This window comes from Cheilinus undulatus, linkage group 15 (assembly GCF_018320785.1).
Source record: "Cheilinus undulatus linkage group 15, ASM1832078v1, whole genome shotgun sequence".
Lineage (NCBI taxonomy): Eukaryota > Metazoa > Chordata > Actinopteri > Labriformes > Labridae > Cheilinus > Cheilinus undulatus.
The window spans coordinates 26,745,925-26,758,610 of record NC_054879.1 but is presented as its reverse complement, the minus strand read 5'-3'; the positions used below and the strand labels follow the sequence as shown (position 1 = coordinate 26,758,610).

General features: G+C 39.6%; 1 protein-coding gene across 3 annotated transcripts in view; it reads right to left on the bottom strand.

The window, feature by feature from the left end:
* man1a2 (mannosidase, alpha, class 1A, member 2) overlaps positions 1-12,686 on the bottom strand; it is a 219,426-nt gene that overhangs the window by 163,360 nt on the left and 43,380 nt on the right. For all 3 annotated transcript variants that reach the window (XM_041806736.1, XM_041806737.1, XM_041806738.1), the window contains exon 3: positions 3,195-3,456. In XM_041806736.1, the coding sequence (XP_041662670.1) occupies positions 3,195-3,456 (262 nt within the window). The remainder of the gene's footprint in view (positions 1-3,194; positions 3,457-12,686) is intronic.

Sequence of the window (12,686 nt, the reverse complement as noted above, 5' to 3'; positions counted from 1 at the left end):
CAAGCAGGCAATAGCTAACCTGAAAAGGCTTGGGAAAAATGCTTGGTCTCTTTGCTCTAAATGCACAGGATAAGAATGGGCACCACAAAAGGGATGATCAAGGACTTCTTATTGTTAAGAGAGAAACATTTCTGTGAGACAGTTTCTCTGAGCACTACTCTCACTGTTGAAAGCACATGGGCTGACAGCATGAAAGCATCCTGCTATGTCTCAGCATCATAGGAACATTACCTGTGTTACATGGGCTTGAGAATCTCAGTTTCTGTAAGATTTTCCATTTTCTGGCATCTGCAGACTACCTATGCATGCATGACTTCGATTAAACACGAGGTACTTGAGTACTCGCAGTGTCCGTCGTTGCTGGAGTAATGTTTTATTACTTGCACACACTGTGCAGACTAAGAATGTTCCCAGGCGTTTATTTCCCTGTTCTGTGGCGCACTGCTAACAGTAGCAGCTAACTTCACCAGCTTTTGTTCCTCTTTGCTGATTAATATCATGCCTTGATAAGTGGCACCTTTCCCCTTAGTTATGCGAGAGGTCCACCATCGACAGCCTTCCATTTTCTACTTTTAAAAAACTGTCATACCGTGCTGTTCCTACTACATGCTAATTGTTAACCTTCTTCTATTTACATCCAGCGAAGTGCCAGGGGACAGCTCAGACAAGGAAGGCAACAGTCATCAACTGAAGCTAAAGCATTTTCTAGTGGCAGGGACTTTATTATAGTCCAAAAGATCAATAGACTGAGATTTCAAGCCCATGTTTATAAAAAATGTACATATTTTTCCTCTTAAGACTAGTTTAACTGACTCGTATCTTGTGCCAGCTAATCTGATACATAAATTTAATTGTTTAACCATTCACCACGTGCATCTCTAGTGCAGATGCTATTTAATCAGCAATATTTCAACTCACTTAGCATGACATATCTGCTAGAACTCTCCAGGTTTGAGTGAATATACATGTTATGAAAAAGTAAAAAGTAAGACAATAATAAACAGTATGCAGAGGTTAATCCTTTCTAGACATAGACAGCAAGCCGGATTACAGCATCAAAAACTGCTTTAAGAAAGCTACAGTAACTCTCAAGGGACATGCGAGTCAAAAGCAAAACATAAGCCATTAGGGCTAGCATATGTCGAATGTAATGATACCAGAGCAGAGAAGATTAGTCTGTTTCTAACAGAACTGGAGCTGTGGAAAAGAAGACTTCAGTGAGCTGGTGTCAATTGTCAAGCCAGAGAAAAAGCAACCATCAACAGCTATGAGCCCCATTTGGATGTTTTCTTGATATTTATACAGTTACTAGCCCTCTGTAAAATAATCATGTCTTAGAGCTTTATTCAGAGCAGGGATTTAAGGTGCTGATGGGCAGAGGAGGATTAAAAATAACAAAGAGGGCTAGCCACAGCATATATTTGATTGTATTTTAACATTACGATTTGCAGGTACTTAAGTACTGAAAACCTGTAAAATCCCGTCCTTAATTTTAACATAAATTGAAGACAAAATTAGTGATGATTGAAAACTATGCACTGCTAAATTGTCAAGAGGTGTAGTGTGAAACAACAATGCAAATAAAATCAACTTCAATGTAATTTTAAGAACTGTAAATTGTAATATTATGTATTAATATTTGTATTTGGTGCCAGCCAGTACCAAAAAACATGGTCGGAGAAAAAGTAGTATCAGTGCATCTCTAGCACCATAGGAAGCAGCACATATTTTTTAAATTAAATAATGGGTTTTAAAAGTGTGTCTTGTGCACCAAATGTTACAATAAGTAAGAGAGCATCTAACTAAAATTCAGCTTCAGAACTGACATTTAAGCCAAGTCAGACAGCATCATGTTTAGACATTATTTAGGAAAAAAAGAGCTCATTCTTCAGGTAACACAACCAGAACATTCCAATGGACAACAATGTGGTAGTAGATTGGCTCCCTTACAATGGATTTAACTACTGTTTTCTGTTTGCATGAACCAAACGTGAGGACAAAAGAAGACGGATGATGATACTCCTCAATAGACTTCACATCATGAGAATTTAGGCCACATGACAGCCTGAAGCCAAGATTTAAAAAGAGAGGAAAAGAAAGCTGCAGTCTACACCATTGTATAGCACTGTGTGATTATGATTTCTCCTTGGAATCACAAGGCAATCAGGAAAAGGGGAGAGTACTGTTGTGTACCGCACTGTGGCCCATACAGCTGCTACTTTCTTGCCCATTTGGGAGTGTATGGCATTCTCTCTGAATGGCAATTATGGAGGGAACAAAAGGGGCATTTAAGAGACAAAGGCGGGTTTCGGAGTGAATGGGCCAGCTCCCGTGTGCAGCGAGTGTTCTGACTCCAAGTGCTGTTTCACGAGAGACGATATGAGGTAATTATGCAGGAAAACTTGTGGGGGGGGGGGGAGAAAGGGTAGAAACAGAAAGAGAAAAAGAGAGATAGGCTAGGGTTGGCATAGAGTCTATGGAGAGCAGGACCAGATAGCACCATCTGCATTCTACGCAGGCACTGTCCGTCTGGATCGCTGTTGCTTTCAATAAAAGCTGGCACTGAGGCAGACGTACGGCAGGAATGTATTCAGACATACAGTTCAAGCATAAACTGGCCCTCACAAAAACAGATGCCATTCCAACATTTTTACTTTCCTCAGTGATTTTCACAGCAATTTAGAAAGGTTTGCCAAAGTGTCGCAGTGGACTCATACCAAAAATCAATTTCAGAACCTGAGATCAGGTCCTAGAATTAATACAGAGAGAAAATTTGTCAACTTCACTCACTATTGTAATGAAATCCTTTAAGTATGAGATCAGTTTCCCTCATGAGACCTATTTCTTAACAAGAAGATTTGTAAATAAGACTTCAACATTAGCTTAATGAGGTTGTTTAAAGATTTAAAGGAACCAAAGTTCAGATGAGTAGCAGGCCAGACTTAAAGTTAGCAAGGGACTTCAGTCACTGTGGACAAACTTCATATATCCTGTCAAAGAGATGCAGCGACATCAATCTTTTCAAATGTTAGTACAATGTTTGATTTATTACTTTGCAGCACTCATGATAGGATTCCCAAAGCCTCGTACCCAAAAATAAAAAAACAAAATTCATTCCAATGATGCATTTCTGGTTCAAAATAAATAAAGCACTATAAACAGGATGTTTATGGGGGAAAAAATAGTGATCTTACCTCTCTGATCTTGTCTCGTTTCTCTTTGACGTCAGGCTCAGGAGGCTCACCGTCACTGACGCCTACCACTTTGGGCATTGGGACAGGTGGCAAAGGTTTAGGCCCTACATCTTTCTTCTTCAGTTCCTCTACCACTTTGTTTTTCTCTGTCTGTATCTCCGCCTGAAGCTCCTCACGGGACTTTCTCAGCTTTTCCTTAGCCTCCTGCAGCGCCCGCTCATGGTCTGCCCGGATTTTGTCCCGCAGGCTCTCCTCCTCCTCCCTGTAGGAGACATTATGAAGGCAGAAGGTAAGCTTCTTTCATTAAGTGTTTGGATCACTGTTGGATTCGACAAAGTGGCTTCTGCTCCTTTGTTGATCAGCAAAATAAAAGAGTTATTTTAGGAAATTGTGGCACAAGAGATCTTGGAATTTATAGAATACAAGTGGGATTCACAATGTTTTCAATTTGTAGGAACTGACTTAAAATACAATAATCCTTTGGAGAGAATATATTTAGTAAACATTTTTAAATAGAAAAACATGGTTAAACAAATGCAAGATGCATTTTGCTATAATCTCTCCACATATGCAACAACTTACTTTATCATCAAACCTCACTGACTAACACATATCTTCATAACTAGTAGTCAAGCAGCTGATAGAGGCAATTGTTTTGGTCGTACATCAGTTTAAGGGGCCACAGTTCAGGACAAGATTGGAACAACAGGAAACAAAGCAACATACTGGATGGATGTTTCTAGGTGTTTCTAATTCCTTTTTGAAACAATTGAAGTGCACGTTACAGTTTGGTCCACCTTATATCTTACAGTACTACATTATATAGCTGGGACAGTAAAAAGAGAGGAGGCAATGAGAAATAAATGCAAAAACAGCAACAAGTAATATCTATGAATGAAGAAAATACAGATGAGCTTCAAAACCCAACCCATCATATTTATGATTACTGGAGTGTGGAAACACAGATTTTCATTGTTGGTGACGTAGCAGTTATTTATACTTATTCAAACCCCTATTTTGATATTTTAAAGTCACTGTGTGCACAGTGCAGAACACCCTGTGACTTCTAGCTAAACCTGTGTGGTTAAAGGGTATCATTTTTCTCCGGCACTCCTATATTTGTTGTTGTGTTAAGTTGCTACGGCTGAGAAACCCTATTTTCTGATATGGCTCTTTCAAAACATGGAATGTCAACAGCATAATAACTGGATACTTACAGTGTGTAAAAGTTGTTGGAAACAGTGTGTTTAGCACCTAATTTACTGAGCTGTAGCAAAGCTAAAATCAACAGTCACTTTTGACAAGAGTTACAGTATTTACAGCCTTTGACTATGATCAGAGCCACAGCCTGTTTCTTTGAATCATCTTTAGCTGATTTTCGATTGCAGGAACCTTCCTGTAGAACTAGGGATCTTTCAGGAACTCTGAATGTAGTTCCAGGGTAGAGATTCTAACCCTCAAAGAGCCCCTGCTCAGTGGAGTAGTACTTTCCAAAGGTCCCAAAACTATGGTGGCTTGGGCTGCAGCGCTGGACGTTTCTAATTCGTGACTAGGGGCTGACAATTTGGGAAATAATCTAATTGCAACTGTTAAGCCGTTATTTTTCAGGTCTCTCGTTGTGTTTTTTTCCTTCAACAAAAAAGCAAATGTTAATCGAGCCCAGCCACCCTCCTGAGGAATCTCCTTTCAACTGCTTGAACCTGCCATCTCACTCTTTAGGCCATTACCCAGAGTTCATGACTGCAGGTGAGGTTCTGAATGAAGATCAACCAGTAAATTAAGAGTTTTGCCTTCTGTCTCAGCTCCTTCTTCACCACAACAGTACAGTACAATGTCTACAATATTACCGATTGCTGCACCTATCTTCCTGTCAAGCTTACATTCTATTATACATGATGACTTTATGTCTTTTTAATTTTTCTAGAAAAAAATGACACTTGAATGTTTGCATGATGTGTAGAGCATAGCATCCCAGCCTCAAAAAGGTTTGTAACTGGTATTGTGAAACACAGACATATTGCGATTTAATCTAAATTCTAAATAATTGCCCAGCACTATTCAAACCTGCATCATTAATTCTGAAAACGACATTCTGACGATCGGGACATCAAGCTTTGGATAACCTGGAAGACTGAAAACCTACACAGACATCTGGTAAAATTATTTTTCAGGGTGCCTGATTTGCATCAGCTTTCCAGGACTTTAGACGTCAGTGAAATACAGACAAGACAGACAGCCACAGGAACTGTTTAGGTCCTTGAAGACAAGTCCTTGAAACCTCTGAATATGTTTAGTCACTTAGCTTCTCTCATTTAGTCAGACTGAAGCAATCAGTAGACCAGGACTTCATCTATGTTGTTTCTGTCACAAATCACAGTTGTGCTTCTTTTATCCACCACCATGGCTGGCAGACAGGGCAAATTCATTCAGCACTGAACAAAAGCACATCAAGTGGGTGGTTAATTTCCGACCCTGGTGTGAATACTGCCATGTGTGATTGCCTTTTTCTCCACTCAGACCTATTGGCCATGGCTGCATGCACCAAACCATGACAATTAGGGAAGAATAGAAATGCTGCTAGCACAGCTATTATCTGATAAATCATGCAGTTGTTCCTTTTTGCAAAAAAGGACACAGGTTTACTGAGTTCAGCCTTTTTAAATCAGGGCTTTGCTGGGTTTTAAATTAACAGCTGAACAAAAAAATAACTGTGTCACCTTTATTAAATTAAATAAAATAATACAAATCATTATGATATAAGTAGGCGGTGCTCCAGTAAGCATGTAAAGAGACCTCTGTAATAAACAGCTGCAGGAAACCAGACTAAAACCAACCCATTTCTTATTCAGCTCATTACGGGAAAGAAAAAAACATCCATCTCTCAAGGGATACCAAACAACCCCCACCCCTCCACTCTGTAGTTACATCAGCTCCAGGAAATAGGACAGGTGTAAGGGAACACAATGAGGAGGGAGGATGCAGTGCCAGAATGAGAAACATCATCTTTGGTCTCACATGGCGATACAAACCCCTAGGTGTTGACACAACTCTACCCCATGAGGATGTGGGTCAGAAATGGAAAACAAACACAGTGGGATGCCGAAGCAAAGGGGACAGCAGGATGAGGGCACTGTACTGATCTTCTGGAGGAAGGAAACTTTAAAAGATCATCTTTGAAATTCACTTGGCTGCTATGTGGACACTAAATCCCAGGCAGTATACTCAAGCTGTAGTGTAAAAAGTGACTAAAGTTTGTATTAAATGGTGCAGTAAATAATAGGGATGCACCAAAATGAAAATTCTTGGTCGAAACCGAAAACCAAAAATGAGGAAACCAAAGCTGAAAGCCGAAAACAGAAAACCGAAACACTGAAAGACATTATTATGCCAATTATTAGTACCACTGCATTTATGGCTATGACTGTGTACTAACCTCACTAAAATCAATTGCAATTGCAAAAATTAACATTAATGCTTCAAAGAATAAATCAATTACAAAATTATGTAAATATTTATTAAGCACTTCAATCCAACAATACACAATATAAAATCAAATAAAATACAAAATAAAATGTTTAACTTGACCGTAATCATGTCTACATTAAATCAGTGGCTCTCAACCTCATCTCTAAATGTGGGAATTCAAATTAATGTAGCTATTGAAAACAGTGACTGAAAGGCTTTAAACCCAGAAGTGTGAAAAACTCTGCTCGGCTGCAGTGGTCTCTCTGGAACAATTTGGAAATAAAAACACAGAGCTAGAAAGAACTAAAAACCTGTAAATAATAAACAAATTATAAAAAAGACTCTTTTCTCAAACTGAAATCATGAACTTATAGATCAGCATTTCTTCACAAAAAATAAATCATTAACTTTTTTATGAATGGAGTGATTGTGAATACAGTGATTGACAGGCATGTGCCAGTGTGGGTCAAACCATCCTGCCATGGGGAGAGACTCAGGGGGTTTTAGGGTGATTAAATTTAATAACATACAAAAAATTTAACTCCAGTTTATAAACTTAAGGTCCTTTTACACAAAATATTTACATTTAGAACCTGTAGCGAGTCAAAGCAAGCCTTCTCACCTGTAACATCATTATGCAGCGTGACATTGCTGCATGTTTAAGTAGCACATTTGCGCTCATGTGGACATGTCGGCCTTCCTGTTGCCTGTCTCCCTCTCTACCAGGCTAAAAAAGAGGCAACAACACAAGCACTGATACAGACAAATATGAGGAGATATCAAACTTCAGGTGGTGTTGGAGAGGAGGACGTTTTTGTTCCTCTGTCTACCTTATTAATCGGCACCACCACCACCATGTGCGCTCGTTGGAGCAAAACTCACACAGCTGGAGCTGTTTCTAAACTAACGGGACTTTAGTGAAATATTTACCAACACAGTCTCCTCTGACCTCAGACATACGACTTATAAAAGCTCCGAATCAACCAGCTAAATGACTCCTCTGGACAGTCTTGAACAAAAACAGGTGAGCCAGTCTGTGCGCTGTGGAGAGAGTTAACTCCTCTCACCGCGAGCCTCAGCTGTGCAATATTATAACTCTTATTGATCATATTTGACATAGAATGAATGAAAAGTCAGTCCCTCCTCTTACAAACTTGGCTGGCACAGTGAATGAAACAATGAAAAAAACCGGCACTGACAGCCTGGCTGTGCGTAAAAGTGCCGCGTTATGCACGGAGTGAAGGACAGAGAGGGAGAAACCTCCTTTTATCTTCCGCTTCAAAAAATATCACTGTTTATCAGAGCACAGAGAAAACACACCGCAGACGTTCGCAGCACAAATGTGATTTTAGAATGTACGTAATATACTCGCAAAAAAGTGTTGCTCCTGACGTGCAAAGAAAGGCGCTATTTTTCTTAAATAGCCGGCATGTATTTTAAAATCTCACATGCCCCCTGGAGTGCCTTCACGTACACGTACCCCTGTTTGAGAACCACTGCACCAAGCGCATGCTGGCCGCGGTTTTTGCTTGCGTCATCACAACGTCGTGTTTCGGCCTTGTTGTTTCGGTGATAAAAAACTCTCGGCCGAAAACCGAAAATGCACTTTTGGGCCATTTTCGGCCGAAAATTTTCGGGGGCCGTATTTTCGGTGCATCCCTAGTATTTAAGGATGGATATGAATTTAAAACCCCAATTCCAAAATGTTAGGGTGCAGTGTAGGATATAAGTAAAAACAGAGTGCAATGATTTGAAGATCTCATTAACCAACATTTTATTCACAATAGAACGTCAACAAAATATCAATGTAGAGCATTTTTCAACTCGTTGTGTTGATGACATGACTAGGTATAAAAGGAAGATTTCAGAGATGCAGGGTCTCCCACAAGTAAAGATGAGCTGAGGCTCACATCCCTATGACAAACCATGTCTAAAAATTGTGGAACTATTTCAGAAAGATATTCCTCAACGTAAAGTTGCTAATGCTTTGAATATCCCATTATCTACAGTACATAATATCATCAAAAGATTAAGAGAATCTGGAGAATCTGTGATCTTCAGGCCCTCAGGCAGCACTGCATTTAAAACAGGCATGATTCTGTACTGGAAATCACTGCATGCACTCAGGATCATCAAACTCCAGAAATCACTGTCTGTCAACATAGTTGGCCATGCCATCCACAAATGCCAGTTAAAGTTGTATCATACAAAGAAGAAGCCATATGTGAACATGATCCAGAAACGCCACCATCTTCTCTCAGTAAAAGCTTGTTTAAAATGAACTGAGACAAAATGGAAAACTGTTCTGTGGTCAGATGAATCAAAATTAGACATTCTTTATGGAAACCATAGAGGCCGTGTCCTGAGGACAAAAAAGGAGAGGGGCCATCCAGCTTGATATCAGTGCACAAGTCTAAAGCCTGCATATCTGATGGTATGGGGTTCCATTAGTACTTATGGCATGGGCAGCTTACACATGTGAAAAGGCACTTTCACGCTAAAAAGTAGATAGAGGTTTTAGACCAACATAGGCTCCCATCCAGACAACATCTCTTTCAGGGAAGGCCTTGTATGTTTCAGCAAGAAGATATTCATCACAACAGCATGGCTTCACAGCAGAAGAGTTAATGTGCTGAACTGACTTGCCTCTCCTAACTATCCAGACCTTTTTCAGACTGTCGTCAAAAGAGGAAGAGATACCACACAATGGTAAACATGGCACTGTCCCTACATTTTTAAGATGGGCTGCAGCCATCAAATGCAAAATGAGCTACTATCTGTCATAAAACGGTAAAATGTCTCAGTTTCAACTGAGACATTAGATATGTTGTTTATATTTATATTGCAAATGAAATGGGTGTATGATATTTGTAAATCAATGAATTGTGTTTTAAATTACCTTTTACAAAGCGCCCCAACTTTTTTGGAATCCGGGTTGTATTTGCCATTTGCAGTGTTCAAAGAACTGCTTGCAAATATTGAATAACTTGAAAAAAAGTGCTGATCGGGACAACCCTAATATAAACCAAGCAGGACAGAAATTAGCTCCAAAAAGGCACAACCAGAAGATTAACTTAATCTGTCACTTTTAATGTTTTCATCACGCCTGTTGTACTGCCTCAAATTGTCATTTCCAAAAATAATCTTACAGGAAACATCCAGGATCAATCTGTTTTCATGTGACAGCTTGTGCCAACATTACTCTCACAACTTTATGATGATCAAATGCATTAGAAGAGGGTTACAGAGTCCAATAAATGTGTGAAATCATGAAAATAACTATTTGTGTCAGCTGGGTGAAAACATGTGAGTGTGTTTATTAATGACCTCCTGTGTGATAAACGCAGGAACTGTGAGAAAGACTCATGACCTGCTGGGATCCATGTGGACTCAGCTGCAAGCTCCACAGCATGACATCTTTTAGAAAGCAAGAAAACAATACTGAGAATGTGTTGGTGTGTTTTTTTCTGAGATGGATAATCCAGTTTGTTTGGTTGAATGACAAAAGTGTCAACTCAGATTGTTCCTTTAAAAGCTTATGAGCTGGCTTAGTTTCTAAATCACGTCCTTTTGCAGGTGTTAAGAGCAAGAATGGAATAAAATTTGATTTTTAATCTGCCCCGGTCCACTGAGAACATGCTGTAGCAGGGCCTAAAACAGTCTGAATGGGATTTTAGATGTTTACAACAGCTGGACAGGAAATCTGTGGGGTTTTCTGCTTCGACACATACCTCAGGATTACTTATTTTATTATTCATGTTCTAATTTGTTTCTATATTAGATGTCCTGTTTGTCTGGAAGACAGTGATGATAGAACAGATGGAAAGACAACTCTAAAACATATTGTCCATACAAACAGATGGCTGCGTAGGTGCCTGTATTTATATGTTTGTTTTATATGTTGACTATGGATCAAGACCAGACACAACAAACTGCTCATTTAGTTTTATTATCCATTAATGCCTATGTGTGATGTTCTGTCATCCTGCTCTTTACTTTGTTTAGCATTGTCCAAATAAATTTGAAACAATAAATTGGAAAATTTCACAAAAATATGTTAACTGTAGATTGGAATTACTATTTAGGATTACTGATCACCCAGTAGGGCTGACCGATTTTGAGAAAACACTTCATTACTTTGACTGTTACTACAGTTTTATTATGATTTGTCGTTTTAAAAAATGGCAACTTTTACATCTTTATTCTCTTTTTAATGGAAAAATGTAATCAGTGATTGTAAACGTGATTGATGGGTAATATTGTTTGCAATTCCTGCACAAAAAAAAAAAATTTATTCTTACATCTGTGTATAAATATTACCTGGAATTGATCTTTGCCACACATTTCATTTTAAAGAGACACTGCACCGGCTAAAAATTGCAGGCAGCCATATTGTGATTCCAGTTACATGTTCAACCCCTACGATCCAGTATTGTAAGCTGTCTTGAAACCAGCAGGATAAGTTTACAAACTTAAAATGTTGCTACAGAGTTCTGTTTAGATACTTTTAAGGTGCAGATGGAAATGCTACTATGTGTAGGCCAGTAAAACACCACATCATATGCTCAAATGTGATTTCATAATAAAGGAAATACAGGTTTAGGTTAAAAAACGGTTGTTTGAGGGGAAATTTGTATGTTTAACTGCTCCACAAAATAACTGTCAGTTGCAGTGGGCGCCACAGCCGCATATGATACATATGTCTTCATATGATGCACCTCTATTGCCCACCTCAACAGGTGAGTGAAAAAAAGGATGAGACTGAGCTGTGGTATATCCCTGGTAGCTGAGTCCTCCCACTTATCCTACAAATCAAATGGAAGATGGTGCTAAATTTATTCTTCTGTGCCCTCAAACAGTACAGCTATTCAGCAGCCAAGATGTACTAAACAGCAGTTTTCTATGGAACATTTTCCCTGCTGAAGCCAGCCACACTGGGAATAGTGGCGTAAATATCCATGGCGCAGCCAGTCTGCATGTGTGTGGCTGCCCTGGTTTGGGATTTTACATAGGGAATAATGGGGGTGATCATTTAGATGCATGTCGCCGGTGGTTTTGGGCTTACTTCCACCATGACAACAATTTCTCTCATGTTTGACCATAAAAACAGATCAAATTTATCCAGGTGTTAGCTGCTATCATTACATTGATGTACACAACAAATACACACTGACTAGACTATATTTCTTCATGTCATTATTATTAGCAGATAGTCAGTGTTTGTAAACAGGATCAATGTCAGCCAATCGTTAAATCTACGCATCTGTGCATCCTTATTGCATAATGCAACTGCAGTATTTCCCATAGACCAGGGGTCACTAAATGGCGGACCTCGGTCCGGGTCCAGACCCAGACGCCATCCGATATGGACCTGAACCCGGACCTACAATCATTAGAAAGACAAAGAGAGTAGACAGAAAGACGAGTGACCTGAGACAAGGAGTCTAGGACCCCATGGTTTCTGCGTTAGCAGAATCGCAGAATTGGCCAATAAAAACAGAATCTATTAATTAACGTGGACATTGCGAAAATTTGAATGAATTTGACTGAAATGCCGTGTTTTTATTTAAGAGGAACGTATATCTGAGGAATATGTTCCGGGGGGACACTAAAGCGTGGCACAACTTGTGCCTCACGTAACAAACACTCACCCCGCCCCCTCCTAAACAATAACAGCATGTCAAAGCAGCTGCTCAAAACACTGGCAAACATTAGCTCAACACACGGCAGTATGGGACGACATAATGTTGAACCTTCAAGAAAACTCATCCGTGCTGTGAGTTATTTTACCTCACCACACCTGAGAGTCACGGAGAGACTCTGCGCAAGGCACAGACACGCCTCTCACCTACCCACCCCTCGAAGGGTTCAAACTTGAGTCGGACGGACTAAAAGTCCCGCAGTCTAAATGATGTTACATTTGAGTAACAGTTAGCTTAATAATTCCTCCCGTAGATAGTGTAGTTTACTTTGGTTGCTTAACGAGCCAACAGGTGTCTGCATTAACGCAGCAAACGGAAGCAAACA